This window comes from Emydura macquarii, unplaced genomic scaffold (genome assembly GCF_026122565.2).
Source record: "Emydura macquarii macquarii isolate MOO-44397 ecotype Brisbane River unplaced genomic scaffold, CSIRO-AGI_Emac_v2 contig_2531, whole genome shotgun sequence".
Taxonomy (NCBI): Eukaryota; Metazoa; Chordata; order Testudines; family Chelidae; genus Emydura; species Emydura macquarii.
Genome location: NW_027132668.1, coordinates 1,880,586 through 1,899,999, shown reverse-complemented (window position 1 = coordinate 1,899,999; position 19,414 = coordinate 1,880,586). Strand labels below are relative to the sequence as shown.

At 40.3% G+C, this 19,414-nt stretch overlaps 1 protein-coding gene across 2 annotated transcripts; it reads right to left on the bottom strand.

Annotated features, from left to right (window-relative positions):
• Positions 1-503: 503 nt before the first annotated feature.
• Positions 504-18,812, bottom strand: IL1R2 (interleukin 1 receptor type 2). 2 transcript variants are annotated; one of them, XM_067563521.1, is made up of 9 exons: positions 18,701-18,812; positions 11,981-12,111; positions 11,598-11,856; positions 8,392-8,566; positions 7,579-7,753; positions 6,110-6,175; positions 4,676-4,811; positions 2,626-2,771; positions 504-1,502 (listed from the first exon to the last, which is right to left on the bottom strand). In XM_067563521.1, exons 2-9 carry the CDS (start codon positions 12,057-12,059, stop codon positions 1,375-1,377), a joined length of 1,164 nt encoding a protein of 387 aa, XP_067419622.1. In that variant the 5' UTR covers positions 12,060-12,111; positions 18,701-18,812; the 3' UTR covers positions 504-1,374. The 2 variants fall into 2 exon arrangements, with proteins under 2 accessions (XP_067419622.1, XP_067419621.1); XM_067563520.1 differs by lacking the exon at positions 18,701-18,812 and adding an exon at positions 15,749-16,524.
• Between the last annotated feature and the right edge of the window lie 602 nt (positions 18,813-19,414).

Below are 19,414 nucleotides of genomic sequence, written 5' to 3'. Positions count from 1 at the left end.
GGGGATTGGGAGACCTGCTAATTTGGGGAACCTATACAAATCTGAAACCTTAATTTTAGATCTCTTCCATTCCAAGGCACAGGGAGATAATACTCACTGCATATCATGTAATTGTTCCTCTGCTCTCACATACATTATTGCTTGCAAGAGAAAGAATAATCAAGACACTATTTTAATCACTGAGATTATATCAGGCCAGGACATAGCATATTTATTGAATGTTTGTCTTTCTTTGCTCTGTGTCATGGAGTATCATTAGATTAATCTAATTGGTCCAAATGGGCTGTGATTTGTTCCTTGTGTATTTGATTAGACCCTTTGTGTATTTCAATTTAAAAATACAACACATTGAACTTGATTCTGATCTCTCAGCAGTTTTACACTTGTATAATTTCATTGATTTTAGTGAAGTAATTCTTGACTTGTACTGATGAATCAGACCCACCAGATGTGACTGTGACTTACATAAAATAAGTAGATACTCTGAGACAAGGTTAGGGTATTTTTACTGGTGGATTGTCAAATCACTTCCAGGATCCAAAGCAAGGATTAGCCAAATGATTTATGGAAAATGCATTTCCAGTTCCAAGACTACAGTAATGTCTCTCCAAATTGTTTTCATAGCAAAGATAAAAACATGTTACATTTTCTATGAATTTCTAGCTAACAGGCTTCTGCTGACTAATTAAAATAATTCTCCATTATCTTTAATGTATCTATTTTACTGATGTAGAGTTGTTTGTCTCTTTTGGAAAGCACATGTAAGTGAATTATGTTCCAAGTAGCACATGATAAAACAAAAGTTGAGATTTCTGTGAAAAAGCACACTGTAAGTAGGGATGAAAATAATACCTTTTGCCATGATGACTGTATTTGGGAGTGGAAAGGAGCATGGTTCTTTTTAAGTCTGAGAAAAGATAAGGATAGGCAATGCAAACAAACAATACCTTTGACCCCAGTGGAATTGTTCTTCGGGAAACTAGCACACTTAGGTCACTTTTTTTATTATTTTCCTAATGATAAGATTACAGTAGTTACAAGGACCAGGGACAACTCCTTTCTTCCGCCTCCTCGCATAACCAGGAGACAGACCAGAGATCCACGGGCACACATTCATGACACTACAAAAAGCCCATATATTGCTCTCCCATTGCAGAATAATGGCCTTTTTTTCTGTACATAGTCGTTTCTACAAAAAACACTGTATTTACAGTTTAACCAAGTCACAAAACTTCAGATAAGAGAAAATAACTAACAGCCACCCTCCTAGAAAATAAGCTGGCTGCGCTGAGATTTTCTTCTTGTTCCATTTAAGCTATAGGCTGGATGAAAACTTTTCAGTTGATGGCTGAAGACGAAAGCAGGATTTCCCAGTTATGACTTGGCTATAGTATAGCCATTACCAACTCTCCGCTTCCAGTATTTGTGCATGAATAATCCCCCCAAAATCAGGCATGTGAGTGCTACTGGAATTGCTGCTAGATACCAGGGGAAACTGGGTGCTGTAAAAATCCAGAGAAAAATGTGGTTATTTTGGTTTTTTAAATCTAAATTCAGAAAGACCTCCCCCCAAAAATCAGCATTTGATCCTACAGCCCTTTCTCACACGAATAATCCCATTGGTTTTAATCCCATGGGCAAGAAAAATAGTGTAGAAGGAGGACTGCAGGATCAGAACCTTAAATTACGATGAACAAAACTGACTGAAGCTGAAATTTTTACAAACATAAGTCGAGCTGATTTCCAAGAGTAAATATTTTCCAGTGAAAAACTATAATGCAGCTCATTTTGGATTATGCCATTTATCTTTCACATAGGAACTAAAACTAGCAGAAAGACCTGTCTCCATCCAGGGCATTTCTTTCATCCTAATAAGACCTAGGTACCTAAACAATTCATAGAAGCGCTGAGCAATATAACAAAACCACCAAAAACCTAAATCACAGTATACATGAGTGAATTGTGACTATGATTAAGGCAGTAAAATATTACTGTGCCTTTCCAGTGCCAAGTGAGCAAACTTTAGTCATTCACCAACATCATGCTATGAAAAAAAAAACAGTATTATTTTATACTGTTTTCATAGCTGTTTCTCAGTTCATGTGTCCCATGGTCTTTTACCCCACAACACAGTTGCACTAGACTATGGGCTTGTCTCCACACAAACTTGAACCAAAATAATTAAGCCAGTTGTAATTCTCACCTTTTGTTATTTTGGGGCCAGTCTGTGTGTAACAAACCAGGAAACTTTTTTGTTCGTGTCACCTGAGGCACTGGGAGTTTGTCATTGACTTCATTGGGGCCAGAATTTCACCCATTATCTTTAAACTTTGGCTCCATCCAGCAACAGGATACTTCTCCTGCAGACCCTTACACCTGGGCCAAATGTCACTACAGTCATCTACAGACAGTTTCTATATAGACAGTGGACAATGCATTTCCTGCCTGAAATGCACCAAAGCACTATACATAACAATAAGTATTCAGGTAAATGAGGAAGCCATTATGTGCCAAGCAATAGCTAAAACCCAGCCCTAGCTTTTCGAACTTGGCTTAGTTGGATTTCACAGCTAGTAACAAATACGGTGTGCTTTTTTCCCCCCAGTGTGCAGTCAAGATAAATACCTCCTTGTTTGACCCACGTTGGCAGCACATGACGTCCTTGACTATTCTGGGCTTCACACTTAAAATCTGTATAAAAATCCATTTCTCTGACTGGATCAAAAATCAGTGGCACCTCAATGTAGTTCTCATTGTTTTCTACAATATCCCTGGAACAAAAATAATGCATTTATCTTTTTTTATACCTGACTTTTCCAGAATATAATAATTTCTGTGATTTTGATACATTCAGTTTCTAACACTGCATGACTGGAAAATCTACTGAATATTGATTTCCAAACTCATCACGGGATCCATTCTAAACCACACTGCTCACATTATAGTGCATTCATGCCTCCATTTTGGTTAGCCTGGTTGTTTAAATGGCCTGATTTTTCAGCACTCTGTGTCCATTTTTTCAGTCATAGAGTCTTCGAGGAAAAACAGGATAAACAGGATCCGAATTTCTTATTTAAAAAAACCAAAACAAAAAAAAAACCAAGCAGAATTTTTAAAAAGCCTTTCAGATCTTCTTTGTGCATCATAAAGCAGCAAAACAGAAACAGGCCAAACTGTTTTTCTTCCGCAGGTCACCTTCCCATTTGACACGACAGACCAATTTTCTAAGACTAGTTCTTGATGTCAGCTGGGATCATGACTGAAGAGAGCCCAGTCCTGTTCTTGCTTACTCAGATGAGCATGCCATTGAAGCCACTCACCTGAGTGAGGACTAGGACTAGGGGATTAGGCTTGTATCCACATTGAGAGCTGACTGGAAAAGACTGTCAAAAAATGTCCAGCCTGCTTTAATAGTGGCTTAAATGGAGGAGGAAAAGGGGTAAATAAATATCTCAAATTAAACATTTTCTTCAAAGTTCTTTTTAGGATTGTGACATCGTTTGCCATCAGTTCAATAATGATTCAATGGCTAGAGTCCCCCTGTGCATCTACTCCACTGGTGCCTTCCCTCTGTGCAGGAGAGCTACAGTCATTCTGCTGTGCTGGAGGCTTCTGGTTTGAGTTTTGACTTTTCAGTGAAACTGTAAGGATTGGTAGGACTAGAACCCATGTGTGTAGAGTGTGGGACAGCTGACATTCCCCCATCATCACTGGGTGGCTATGCAGAGCTGCCTCCAAGGACCACTCTGGAGATGAGGCACTGCAGGACATACCACCCCAAGGGTCCAGAGCAACAGCCTCCTGCAGCCTTCTGATTGACCCATACTGGCCATTTAACTCTGGAGGGTCCCCTGGGCAGTTGTTTGGGCGATCACACGGACTTCTGGCCTGCTGTGACTGCTGCGCCATCTGATTCCAGCCTGGTAACCATCACTGATCTCCTGGTCTCTGACCCCGACTCTTGCCTATTGATCCCAGCAATTACTCTGATCCCTGCTTGTTATCAACTTGTGGACACCAGCCCGGCCATGACTTCTAGAGAAGACTGCCTACACCCGTCCCTGACAGAAATTTACCCCTGTGCAGAGGTCTATGTGCCACTAAAAATCCCACTTAAATCTATTTTGAGAGCTTATTAGGAAGGATTTTAGTGGTGCATGGGCCTTGTGCTGGCCCTTTCCACAGCAATGAACTTCACCCCCAGTTAATTAGACAGGAAAAGGTGTCAATCTATCTCAAACCCATGCAATATTAACAAGATACTGTAGCTACAATTTTATTTTAAAGCCAACAGAAATTGTACCTGTCCCTCAGCACATTTTCTGTCACACAGCCATTGTTATAAGGCCCGACCATTTGTGCCTGTGAATAACTTTATACATGCAAATAATTTCATTGGAGTCAATTGGACTATTTATGTCATTGCTCACTTGCTTGTGTGTTTGTAAGATCAGAGCTTAAATGATGAAGTTAAATAAAGTCATGGATTTTATTCAGAACCAAATGGTTGTGGTGTTTTTGGTTTGGTTTAATTTGCTTGTTTCCATTTTTTTTCAGCTCTACCATTTTCAGTAGAACATTTACCACTTCACTCAGTGATATTTAATAGCATGGAATGTCCTTGAAATATTTCTGAACAGAAAAACAAACAGCATGACATTTCCTTAATACTTACAGACGCTCTCCCTCCATAACTCTGCCCTGTTTGTAAGCTATGTCAATGTAAGTGTCATTTGCTAGCCACACCACATCCGTGTGAAAATGGTTACTCAATCCAATAAATACTTTACATGGAAGGATCAGTTTGGAGCCTGTTTTAAAAAGAAATATGAAAAAAAAAAAACTCTCTCAGACATATTAACACGTACTGTTTCCCCACACTGAAAGCTTCTACTGAAAGCATTGGATAACTCCTTACATACACTGAGCACTGGTTCATCTTTTCAAGGCTACATACAAGGTTAAAAGTAGAGAATTTTTGTCCACCTCTGCTTCTTGGCAGCTATCCCCCTTATTTAGACACTAACTTTCTGGGGGGTTTTCACACATTAATGTGGTTAGAGCAAATTTACCACTCAGAAGACGGGTCCGCATTCCAGTGGCACAAATATTTGAGACATGGCCATTATTGTGAGTCAAGGGAATGATTTACAGCTCAAGAACCTGACTAGCCAGCAGTGTAACGTCATTCAGAGTTGACCTGTCTGCTCGAGGCAAGCCTGCTAAAAAATGGACATCAAATACAAAGAGGGGCCTCCAGAGATAGGCAAACACACAGTGCAGAAATTAGCACCTTTGCAAGAATAATTGAAATATGGATTTATGACAATGTCCCTTCACCAGGTTGCACCTACTTTATGTTGAAACTATAGGGCCCAATAAAACACCTACTTTAATCATTTATACTTGTGCAAAGTGAGTGCAAAGTGGGTGTAAAATGCTAACCCTGAGATAGACAAGGGAAAAATTCCAATTTGGTATTAGTTCTGCGCAACAAAATGTGCAAGGCAATGAATAATCAAACTCATAGAGCACTACTTCGTGTACAACATAGAGTAAAATAGCCTCTTAAAATATATTCTGGATTTGGTGGGGGACGGAGAAGGAAGGGGGTTTAAAGTTCATGTCATAAAATATTCCATAAAGAAATGACACTGAGACCATACATAATTAATATTTCTATTCATAATAGACTATTCATAATTAATGACCAGAGTGTCTGAGAAGTTACAGTTCAAACCTTATGGGCAAGGAAATAGTTTCTTCCCACCAAAATGCCATATAGGCCCCTAAAAGCTACCACATACCCTAGATCCTTGTTACAGAATGCAGAGCAGGGAAGGTAACCGAAGGAAAGGAGAAACTCATCCGACACTCTAAATATCCTGAAATGGCTTTACTAATTATTAAAAAACACATTGTAATTTTGCTTTAGTAACTTCTACTGGAAAATAACTTGTGATAATTTCAAGAGAACAAAAATAAAGTCTCCATAGGGCAGATCCTCAGCTGACGTAAATCCAAGTCAGTGAAGCCTTAACAATTTGCATCACTGAGGATCTGCCCTGTATTCTCTTGCTTTTGGAAACATGAATCATTTTGGCCTTACCAACAGCCGCTAACGTAGTCCTCTGATCTGGATATACAATTACTGGACTGTATCTCTTCTCTTGGTCTGCCAGGATTGAGAGGACAGAAGTCATGGGAGTGCAATAGACAATTTAATAGACTTACAAGAATCACAGACAGAAATTTGCCCTTTTGTATTGCTTCTTTTGTTCCACCATAAAGTATTTTGTGATACCATTCACAAAGCAGAATTATGGTTTCAAGGAAAGGGACACAGGTTAGGGAACGTGGTTACAGATGTGCTTAGACTCAGATCTTGAGCTCAAAAGTAACAGAGCACTGTGGGGAGCTTAAGGTAGATGTGAGCAAGTGGGAGATACCTGGAAGATTAGGCACCAGGCATATAGTCCTTTCTACTGAGCAATATGTCCCAAGCTCCCAGCACATCTGCTCCCAGACTCACAAGAGCACAGAGTGAAAAATGTATGAGTTGTGAGCACAGGATGTAAGCGGTTGAGGAGACATGAGGTCAAGGAGAGAACAACAGCATTCAAATGAAACCCTTAGCAGGATAAGGGTACTCCCTCTTTAAACTTTGCCCCTGCTATTAGGTAGCAGTAATCTGGTCGCCACAAAGCACCATTTTCATTAATGCACTGTTTCCTCTGCACAACTTGTTCTGCTCGTCCCTTTTAAGGTTGTGCTTATATGCACCACACTCTGCATCAGCTCCTGATCACAGACTAGCTGAACACTGCAATAAGAAGGCACTTACTGAAGAACTGCTTCTCTGCAGATTACCCAGTCCGTTCTGCAATCAGTGAGACATTGACTCAAAGACTGCAGTCTGACAGGGGCTATTCAAGCAAGGAAAGGCTGAAGGATATGAGCCATTTGCAGTGTCAATAGAATAAACACAGAGCCATGTTTCTTGGCCTTTGCAAAATTCTGAACAAAGTAGATGTACCACTCCTGCCCTCTGTTGTTTGTGCTATGTACTGACACAGCACTAAATTAAAGACTGTCCTTATGTTTGTTATTGGTGCAGCAGGCAAGGCAATTTGTACCATTTTACAAAATGCAAAGTGAGATGAATGTCTTTTCCCACCATTCCCTATTAGTTAAACTAAATATTAGATTTCCTAAGCCCTGTGAAGATATTTGCATTGACTCTTGTGACATAAATTATTCAGTTTAATAACCACAGGCACTTTCAACATATGGTTCTACCTCCCAGAAATTTGCTGCTTAATCCCAGTGATGGCTCATCTGTTAGCCAAACAAAGAGCTGAGCTCAACAGTGCCTGTGGTGCTCTGTGAAACTGTTTTGGACCATAATTAAAAGTAAGCACAGGCATGCTGCTCTGAGATCCCAGTTTCCCTGGCAGCTAACCAGCAGTCACACTGAGAGACTTAACAAGAGTTCCCTTTTGTACATTTCATTGACAAAACAAAACATCTTCCCAGAATGGTCTAAGTACTATGCCATCTCAAGTGGTGAATATTTACCCAAAGTCTGCAGCTCAATAGTCCTGGTGATGTTATACTGTGTGCCTCCATACGTAAAAGACATTTCACAGGTGTAATAGCCAGAATCTCTTGATGAAACAGAGCTGATGTAGAGAAATTTTGTGCCTTTCCAGCTTTTGAATTTTTTATCGTCTTCATCCAAAGGCAAAGAATCCTAGAGAAATAACAAACAACAAAATGGTCATGTGGTTAAAATAGGCCAGTGTGAGAGGAGACCTGGATTTGGAAACATGTCACATCTTGGGAGACTTGGCAGCGGAAAATAACATTGTGTCATAGGAAGAGATGGACACAGCTAGAGATGGGACACTGGACAGGGTGGGTTGGTGCTCTAAGGCCATATCAAGCATTCTCTCTCTCTCTCAGGTGCTCAGCTGGCTGGTTCGAGCTCACATGCTCAGGTTCTCACTGATCAGAGTCAGGAAGGAATTTTCCCCCAGGTCAGATTTGGCAGTGACCTTGGCTTCTTTGCTCTCCTCCGCAGCATGGGGAGAGGGGCAGGTCACTTGCCAGGATTATCTGGGTCTCTCACACTTGATCAATTCTTTGCCACTGCAGGAGTCTTGGGCACTGGTGCATCTCATTCCCTCCTATTCTTTGCCTGTGGCACATCATCATCTAGTCTCCTGTGGACCATAATACTTTGGGGGGGATTTCGATTGTTGGGTTTGTTTGGCAGGTGCTGAGAGGGGTGGGTGGTCTGTGTTACACAGATCAGACTAGATGATCTGGTGGTCTCTTCTGGCCTTAGACTCTATGACTCTAACTCTTTAGAAGAAGTGAAAGTTCTACCTTGTACCATTTTAGCTCCAGGTCTGTTTCCTTTTGTATGAAATCCTCCAGATCAGGGCAAACAAGTTTTCCAGAAGTAAACGTGAAGAGAATTTGATTATAGGAAGCCTCGTGCACAGCAGTTTTCTCAATAATTGTTAGATGAATGGACACATCAGCACAGTATGAGGAATTCCTGCAAGCATATGATGGACAGGTGTTAACAGGTGTGTACCCACACAGAAGGGGGGGGGGAATTTCACAACACAAGCACTATGTGCATGCAAGGTGCTTGATTGACAACCCTAGTCACTGAAATCCTCTGCTTAGCAACAGAACCAACTCAGCATGAGCAATTCAAGCATCCTCATACTTTCCTGCTGATGTGACTCAATTCGGACCTTAAGGGACTTGAGCCACTCTAGCTTCCATACCCATTCTATTCTAATGTTATGAATAATCCTGTCAAAATGCAGGAAAGAGTCTCATTTCTCTTCACAACGAACAGAAGTAATTCAACCAGAACTCCTAGGTCAGACGTTACCTGTTATTCCTTTCCACTGGGCCAGACAGATTGTGTTAAATTTTGGTGGCACAGTGACTGCATGTAATGTTATGTCGTTCTTGCCATCAACAGATTAAGATTACATCCGGGAATACCTCAATCAGTACAAAGGCAGCATTGTCAGTGCTTAAAGTAGCGGATTAGTAGGTTCTAATCTCTACTCGGTGACCTTGGACATGTCAGTTAACCTTTTTGTACCTTGCTTTCTCTCTGTAGCAAGTCAACCTGAGTCAATAGTAGGTCACAAGCAGGTATTCTGGGAAGTTGCCAGTGTTGTTTTTGGCAGAATGAAAGAGTTTTGCTGGTGGGTTGTTTATTTTAAAGTTTCAAACTTTTCCTTTTGAACACTGAGTTTGTTGCATTCACTGAGCTAATATTTCCGTGTTAACCCTGCCTTGCAGGAAAAACAAAGCAAGTATCCTGCTGAACAGCAGCAGTAGCAGCTATAATGCGAACTGTGCACTCCTGCACCCATTCATTTCAACAAGATCTGAATTGTACAGTGTAAGTGGTGGGGCCTATCAGTAGCAATCCAAGAAACTAAGACGAAGTCTGCGTCAGAGCACTTATTAAACACATGGCTGCTGCTGTTTTATTGTTAACAACAGGCATTTATACAGAGTCAGGTGTACACAGTACTTTGCAAAATATAGAAAAAGACCCATTCTCTACTTTGAAATGTTTACGGTATTTAGTATCCCATTGGACCCAGTGAGGCTCTTGTAAGTTTCTTGTAAGTTGATGTAAGCTTCAAATCAGGACTTTCCAGACAGACTACACCTACTGGAAAGATAGACTGGGGTTCTCTCTGCCCATCCACTGATGGACTTGTTCACTGTAGTTTCCTGCCTTATATCCTTTGTAACAATTGCATAGCGGCACTTTGCTTCCAACCCAGAACATTAAACAAATGAGCAATTTGCCTATTATTGCTTTAAAGCATAATATCTCTGACAAGAAGTGCTGTAAATCCACAACCCTAGAAAGTTTACCTCTGAGACCCTGATCTTGCAAACACTTAAAGGCACATGCTTAACTTTATGGGGATTGGTGCCATTGATTTAAAAAAATTCTGCGTGTGTGAGATTACAAAACAGAAGCCTAGGATGATTCTTTTGCAATGTTCAGGCTCGTACATTCACCCACTGCTGTCTGCTGCTGCATGCACAACTGCTAATATTGTTATAATGTCATTATAGTGTTGCATATATAGCTCTAATTCATAATTACTAATCAGTATCAAATTGCCAATCAGTATCAGTAGCAAAATAATTGTTAATCAGGTGGTGGGGGGACATCTGTAATAGTCTGCAAATACCCTCATTTCACAGTGTACTGAAAAACATGGGAAATTCCTTAAAGACGATTTGCAAGAGGAAAATTATGTTTGTTTGTTTGTGCTCTACTGTTCCTTTATAAAGACAGCTTCAAATATTTACATTTTAAAATTCTGTCTGTTTCTTACATTATAAATCTCAGAAATATCTGATGTTAGCTTTGTAGTGGAAGGCTGAATGGAGGATAGGAGAACTGAGTGAGGATAGTGGCAGGTGTAGCCTTTAACAGTAAGGATGAATCAAAGTTCAGACTATTGTGATGTCATTATCCCCTCTTCTCTGCTCCAGTCATTCAAGCAAACCACCAGATTCTGGATCTGTCCTTGAACCTGAAAACTTATTTCAAATTTGTAAACCTTCCAGGTGTGACTATGGACAAGGGGCTAGAGTCACAAAGGGATTTAGGCATTGGGACGTTCAGCATCACCACACCTACATTTTAGGTGCCTAGAAAAATCATTGGGATTCAAAAGCCTGAGTTCAACTGGAGGGAGGGAGATGAATCCCATTCTTGGGCACCTACCAGCATGCTAGGCAGCTCCCTGCCTAAAATAGCCAATGGGAGATGCCAAGGAGAGGTGGGTGTGTCCTAAGCCCCACCCCCCTCAGGGAGTTAGGTGCCTTCCTCCAGCCCGGATTTAGGCACTGATCTCTGCTTGGGATTCTCATGTGTGATCCATTTCTTGGAGATAGTGTGCCTCTTGCAAGAAGACCTGGGGCGAGGAGGAAGCTGTTAGCTGTCCAAAGTCCCTTTGTGCCTTGGGCCTGGTCTACACTGCTGGCAGCGTCAACAGGAGATACGCAAGCTACGTACTGAAACTTGTGTATCTCCCGCCAACTTACTAACTTTCACTTACCGCAGCATCTTCATTGCGCTGCGTCAACAGGAAACGGCCTCCGGTCGACGCAGCGTTACTCTTTTTAGGGGGATGGATTTACTGCGTCGGCCGGAGAGCACTTCCAGAATTAATTGTGCTCAAGTTTCAGCCTAGTTAGATGTAATTATTCTACTCTAGCAGTCCAGTCCTGCAAAAAGTCAAGGAGATCAAGACTTAATATTTTTAATGTAAAGCAGAGCAGAAAAAAAAATTGGGGAAATAATTTCGAAGCCCTCTCTATGGTGCAATCAAGAACACAAACAATATATATTTACTTACTTACTTCACAAACTTTATTACAGGTTGGTGAAGATATGGCTTGATCCGAAGCCCACTGAAGATGGTGGGAGTCTTTCATTGATTTCGCTGAGCTTTGGATCAAGCCAATAATGTCTTTTAAACACAGCTAAGTAGTTTAGTGGACCAGATTTTTATTTAAATACCTACCTTCGAGTGCAGATATATTGTCCTGAATCCTCTAATGATGATGGTAAAAACCAAAGAGCATCACCTTGTGCCCAAATTCTTGGTTCCTCATCTCCTCCTGCGGTCATCGCTTTTGAATCATTTTTAGACCAAGTCAGATTACAAGCATGGCTGGAAAAGTCCAAGTGTTTGTATCTGAAGGAAGGGCATTTCAGGATCACAGGTTCCCCTTTCAGTGCAAAGTAGTGCTTAAAATACATGGTGTGATCCTGGCAGTTTTCTAGATAAACCAGAGAAAATTGTTTCACAATTATTCACCAATGTCTCACTTTAAAAATCACTTTAAATAAATAGGAAAACAAAAATACAGTAGCTCAAAATTTTGATATAAGTTTTGCCGTTACCCGTGCTTTCCACGCGCTGGATTCTGAAGGCAGAGGCACCCACTATGTATATACAGATAACAAACAGGAACCCAGCCATCTTCTTCCAGTGGAAAAAGGAAAGTGGGAAATGGGGACTAGCATCTTGAAACCTGTAGGTGAGAAGCTCACGTTTATAACAATACACAGGTGCTCTGCATCACCTCACATTGTATAATATATTTTAATGGTGAACTGCTCTTGTCCTATCACTCTTGGCCCCCCGTGCAGTGCACCGCCTATATAAAATCTGTGCCAGTAGGTTCTGGAGATAGTCTGCACAGTCCAGTCTGCACTAATGAGAGCAACAACTCAGCAGCTTTTCTCTGCATTAATTTCTTTTGGAATCAAGACCAGTAGCAGGGTATGCTGCAAAGACATTCCAGTTGGCTTTGAATCCTGGCCTCCAGGATGGATTCAGACTGGTTCTCAAATATCTCTAGTTATAATCGCTTGTCAAACAGATATAAATGCCCCACCACAGTAACACACAAACTATCCTGAGTAGCATCTGAAAATGCAAAAGCCTCAAAATAAGATTGTTTTAAGCCATGGACTTCAGCAGACTCAAGTGACATATTGTTCATTGGCTCCCATGGGACAAAACAGTGAAAGAAAGAGACTTTTGAGCAAAAACTGGCAGGAACTGATGCTTTGTGATCCTCTGTCATGCCTGCACTGGGACGATGATATATGGCTTCCTAGCTGACTAACACCAATGGGAGAGTTGACAGGACTGTGTGCCATGCTGTACAGGTGGATGATGGCTGTGTTTATCTTTTTAGAATCTTGTATAGCTCCCATCACTTTAATCTCCCATAAGATACTATTAATAGAAAGACAATATTTCCAAAACAAAAACCCTGATTAAAAGTAATACTGCTGCAGAGAAGAAAGTGGAAATACTAAAAACCAAACCACTTTGTGTACATTGAGATTATGGGGAGTGGACATTCATAATCTTTTGAATGGGAAAACATCTCATTAATCCGTTAGACCTAACTGTTTGGGAGGACCCTCGGTATAGAAAAGTGCTAGAGGATCTCAACACACTGTAGCAATAAAAGTGGCATCTCAGGAGAACAGTTAGACACTGCGATAAAAGACCCGCAGCACGGCCGCTGCAGGCCTGCTGCTGGGCATGCAACTACGTGGGCAAAAGGCAAGTATGTAAATTATACATAATTTGTGTGAGTACACACAGCTCATGAATTAGTGAGGCAATCACTGGCGCCAGACAGATGGCAGGGGGGAGTAATGGTCAAAAACACATTTAGAAAAAGTTTGATATTAGCTGAACAGGCAAAAAAAAGTCTCCTAGGGGAAAGTGTAGTATGAACAACAGACTGTCTTGAGAGATTAGAAAAAGCATCTGAGTGCTTAAAATTTTGGTACATCTGGGACTTGGTTAGCTTTGATCCAGTCCACCCTAAGTAAACAGAGACCTCTAACCTACACTGGTTCAACTAAAAAAAAAAAGGTAAATTGTCCCTTCAATATGAAAGAGGAAAGGTCACATGCTGTGTATACTGTAAGAATGTGGAAAACAACTGCAACAACAGTAGGCAAACAAAACTCAGTTACACGGAAGTCTGAGGAGACAAATACTCAGAATATAAATCCAACTGGCTGGCCCGTATACTTGTGTCAAAATTGTGCACGAGCTTTTGTTACTGCTAGAAAAATACCATATGGTGAATGAGTTTTATTACAACTCGAACAAAGTGCGGCAATCTATGCCCCACATCCATGCAAATACAGGCTTCCTTGACTTGTTATTGTCCCATACAACCTACTATTATCTCGGTCACAGCCTATGAAAGCTCACTCCCTGCAGGTGCACCTCCTTGTGGTCTCTCTTCCTGCAATTTGACCCTTCAATCAGGTCGCACTTTGATACTCTGGAAAGGGTGAACTAGAGAGTCCACCAAGCTATAATCCAATGACCTTACAGCAGGTGACTAAGGCCAAAAGGGATCATCATATTGCAGGCCACAGAAACCCATGCACCTATTCCTATAGTAGGCCTATAACCACTGGCTCCGTTACTGAAGTAGTCAAATCTTGATTTAAAGACTTCAAGTTGCAGAGAAATCCACCATTTACTCTAGTTCAAATCAGCAAATGACCCACTCCTCACACTGCAGAGGAAGACGAAAAACCCTCAGGGTCTCTGCCAGTGCAACCTGGGGGAAAACTCCTTCCCAACCCCAAATATAATGATCAGTTAGACCCTGGGCATGACCCACTAGACAGACACCTGGGAACAAATTCTCTGTAGTAACTCAGAGCCCACTCCAACTAGTGTCCCATTTCCGGCTGTTGGTGATATTTACTAATAGCAGTCACAGATGAGCCTTATACCATTGCAGGCAACCTCATCATATCATCCCTCCATAAGTTTACCAAGCTCAATCTTAAAACAAGTTAGGTTTTTTTTCCCCTCACTGCTCCCTTCTGCTGACTTGTGGCACAATAAAGTCTGGCTGAAATAGCACATAGGTGCAGCAGCTTTGTCATATTCTTTTCATTTCATAAGATCCATACAATACGCTACAGAACGCTGCAGCCCCTAAAGCTGTGGTGGAACTACCCCGCATAACAGCGAACATTAAAATGATGAGTCAACATTTTAGAGGGCTTCATCCTAGTCTTCATTTGGGACACACAACTTTGCCATCAAATCACATGCATACCCAAACTGCTGGGTGTTCAATCTGTGTGCCAATGGGTTTTCAGCATGAAAATCATTACGGTATTTGTGCATCCAAATAATAGTGAGCAAAGCCCATGTACAAAGTTCCACTCCCACAAATAGAAACTATTTTAAAAATCCAATCCAGAGTCAAAGAAAAAGGAATTTACAATAGAATGGACCTGCTCCACTGCCAATCATTCATTAACCACCATATCTGCTGACTTAGCAAGGGCCTGGTGTATTCTCTCTGTACATATATGCTATGGGCCTGTTTCTTATGTCACACAAGTTTGAAACTTTTTAAACAGTTTTAAACTGGTGTAAATTCCATTGATTTCAGTAGGGTGATTCCTGATTAACTCTATGTTCACATGATATAGAATAGATACATACAGTATACAATTCACAGCCATTCTGTGTTTAAATAGAAATGTGCTATACACATATATATACATGCTATATACAAAGTAGCTGTTACACACACACACACACACACTCTCTCTTAAGGTCATCTAACAGTATTACCGTTCTGGATAACAAGGGGAATCACACTAAATTCTCTCCAAAAGGGGAAGAAGGAAAAAAAGACACTTTTCCTGGTACACACATCATATTCAAACATAGACATAAATAGGCTTCATCTACTTATGTTGCCAGTGGGTTTATTCAGACTGTCTACTTTCTACTACCTCAGTTTAGCTCCATCTGCTGGTTTGAGTATAACAATGAGTTTTGAAGCTAGGGCTATTTGCCTTCTCCACAGGGTTGACAAAAACAAAATTCCATTAAGAAATACTGTCTTATTGCAACCCTCTCTTAATATATCCCCTGCTTTTTTGGGGGCAGGGGAGTTATTGAATTAACAGTTCCCAAGATACACATGCCATCCTACAGCAAAATTCTCTCTCTCTTTTTTTGATGATTTGCATGATGACAATACTTTGTTGTTTTGTTCACTGATTTAAAGTCCCACTATTTTGCTGTCCAGCAGTCTCCACAAACTACTAGAAAACTTGTTTTTTCCAGATGACATTTCCCTCCCATTTACTTACCTCTGTCTCTGCATCCTTTGGTCTAGTAGCGTCTCCTGTGATGCAGTAGGCAAGACTTGCATTGGAAGAGTCATAGTAGATGGCTTTATATGCAACTCTACACACAGCGGATATGCTTTCACATTGCCCAATCAGCTTTGTGTCAGAAACAAAAACTTTTTGGACACATCTTTTTCATTCCATAGACTGAGAGAGAAAGAGGGGTGGGGAAAATAAGGGAGATTTCCCAAACAGGGGAAATGACTGCGGCTCAATATGTTACTGCGTTTCCCTTTTTGTGACGACCTAACATTTACTTATGTCCTGTTGATGGTGAGTTCAAACAACAGTTTTACTTCCTAATTCACCACAAAAATACACAATATACTTAACAACCAAAGAGTTGATGATCTTTGCTTCTTTGTCTTCAGTAAGTTTTCTTACGGAACCCAGATGGACATTACTGTAAGCGCTGAGTTTTTCTGCCTTTCGTGCTGCTTGAAATTATTTGTGAACCAAAAAATGGATAATTTTTTCTTCGTTTATTTATTCCACAACATTCCGAGTGGATTTTATTTGTCACATTTTCTGCTAGTTCTATTTATAAATGGTATATAGAGGGTTAACAAATGATGAACTGATATACATATTACAGACATGTAATAAGCACATCAGCAGATGTTATCAATGGTTATAAGCTATGTTACTATTGATCTAACCTGTGTGGAGTGCCTAGAACAATATAGTTCTGTTCCAAAATTGGGGTGGCAATGATGCCACAATACAAATAATAAATAAAAATTGTATAATAATTGATTAACAGCAGTCATTTATTAACTCTTTATAAACCAGTTATAAACTGAACCTTAATATAAAGTGTGATTATTTTATTTATCTGTGTATTGTACACTTTTACATGCAGGACCTTAAAGTATCACTTAAGAACTAGGCATTTGACTGATATTATGGTCACCCTGATATTTTGTAAGCAGGGTAGGAAAAACATACATAGTGAAAGCTTTCCTCCACTGGCTGACTTTAATCACTGGGGAAAACTGCTTCTGTGGATAGAGAGAGAACTTACATCTGCAGGGCTAACAACTAGGCACCTCTTACCAGCATTAATTCAACTTACAATAAAAGAAATGATCCAAAAAAACCCAACAAACCAACCCCGCACACAATTATAAAGAAAAGGGCACTTTACAAAATGTAGATTGGCTAGATTTATTAATTATTTATGAAGCAAATGAACATGGCAAAGCAGTCAGGTAAGGCTGTCTGATCTTTGAGGCTGATTCCACACCAGTTCCAGCGCTAATATAGCCACTGCTCTAAAGTATACCAAGCTGGCTGTATCACCAAATGGCCAGGTAGCCATATGAAAATAGCCACAGCCTAGTGGTGCTACAACCACCCTGCATGATGCAGGAATCCCTCATTCTGGAGGCATATCCACTGGCTTTATGGACCCTTTGCACCACTGTTTAAAGCAGAGAATCCGACCCCATAAATCATAGAATTATGAAAGGCGGAAAAGAGCGTTAGATCATCATCCAGTCTTTGCCAGTGTAGCACATAGTACTTCTAGCTAGAAAAAATGATACAACATTTTGGGTTTATATTATATGATGGTCTTCCCTCACAAACAATACAGGTAGGAATCTCTTCTTGAAATCCTATAGGAGGATTTTACTCAGTTTTCACCAAGAGTAGCAAGAACAAGATCAATAGAAAAAGGTATTTGATTTGAACGTAAGAGTGTGAGACTGCCAAATGGTGAAGACATTCAATTTGTGAATCACACACACACACACACACACACACACACACCCCGAGGAGTTCGGGCGCCCCAAAAACTATATGCTACTTTCACACATTTTCAAGATGATCGTCAGGTTCAGTCAGGCCCATTCTGAACTGGATGAAATCCTTCTATAAGATTCCAAGAAGAAATTCCTACTTATATGACAGCCTTCCCTCACAAACAGTCCACTGTAAACTCAAACTTTGACCTAATCTAAAATAGTCATATCATTTTTTTCTCTTCGCACCTTGTTAGAGGACCTATGTGCAAAGGATGGACTCAGAGCTTAATTTGTAATGAAAGAGGTGCCGGGGTTCGAGCCATTTTTTTACAGTCATCGCTTATGCAGCAAGCCAGAGGTGCCAGGGCTATGCACTGCCAAGCCTACAGGTGCAAGCCCTGGCGCAAATTAAGCACTGGGACTATGAGTTAATACTATTTTCCACTTTTCATAATTCTTTTTTTCCTAAAGGTCAGTAGAAAATGACTAGCTGAACTCATGCTTTCATTATGAGCCACTAAGTTCAAATATGATGTATATAAGGCTAAAAGTCCTGTTTAATATAGCTCAGGAGGAAATGAAAGATAAACCAAGTCTTCTTGGCAGCCTTGTGCTCCGAAAGCTATGCCATTTTGTGATGAACTGTTACCAATACCGCCATCTAAAAACAGCAATTTATGCAATCCTGATTCACACTCATAGATCACATTAAGGAAGCCAGTGTCATTTTGTGGTTTGGTTATACATGAAATTTGTTTTACAGAAAGCAATGTGCCAGAACACAGCAGTGCAATTCCTGGTTCCGCTACACATACAGTATATGGGTTAATTTATTCCCCATATGTCTCACTCCACTTCTCAGCAAAGATTTCTATTTTCCCCTCTCTGGTCAGTGTACAGTGTTATGCCTCTTTCAATCATTCTGATACATTAAGAAGGTTTATTTCTTCACTAGAACATCACAGTCAAACAAGCAGCAACAGAAGCATTGTATACTAGATAGCATTTGTGCAGTTCTTTATGTTTGAGGCTCTCAAAGTGCTTATAAAGTAGGAAAAGTAGCACTGTCCCCAGTTTACAGATGGAGAAATTAAAGGACAGGCACCAAAGCGGTTATGCAATTATTGAATAAGTGGCAGTCAGAGACAGAATCCATTTCTCCTACCTTGCAATCCCATGACTTCCTTACTGGCTCTGAGGTTAGTGCTGAATGAATCAACAAGGAACTCCATTCAGATAAACATTTCTATTTATTATGCCATTCAATTGTCAAATACAATCCATTTGGCTGAGATAGCATCGTGATCAAATACAGAGCAGAATTTCCTTGACTGGGAGAGCCATTGTGAATTACTGAATTTTGCAAGATACTAAGTAAATATCCACAAAGTAAATCAAGGTTCTTGCATCACAAAATGTTCTTTGTTTATTGATTTTGGCAACCCTAGTTTAATTTTAATTATTTATAGTGTATTAATGCAGAGTACTACATCACTAGTGGTCCACAGAGGGCTGGAAAAAAAAGAGGAGAGCCAGCTCTAAGAGAAACTGAACAGATGGGAGGGAGAAATTAAATAAAAAGCAAAAGTAGACAATGTGATTAGATGTACTGAACCAAAGATGGCTAAAAATACAGAAATCCTTGCCTAGCATGGCCTTGCAACATCAGCAGTTGCTGTAATTGCCACAGACCGTGTGTGATCATGACTGAGGAGAAGCATTGTTCCATGTGATCATGAATAGAGAGATGAATAATATGAGACACTCTCTGTTAAGACGTGTAGCCTATTTTGTTAAAGTTGTGATGGCTTAATAATGGCAGGCATTGCTCTCCCTCACTACTTTAAATCTTTGCCTTTTCTGTGTGAATTATAAAGTG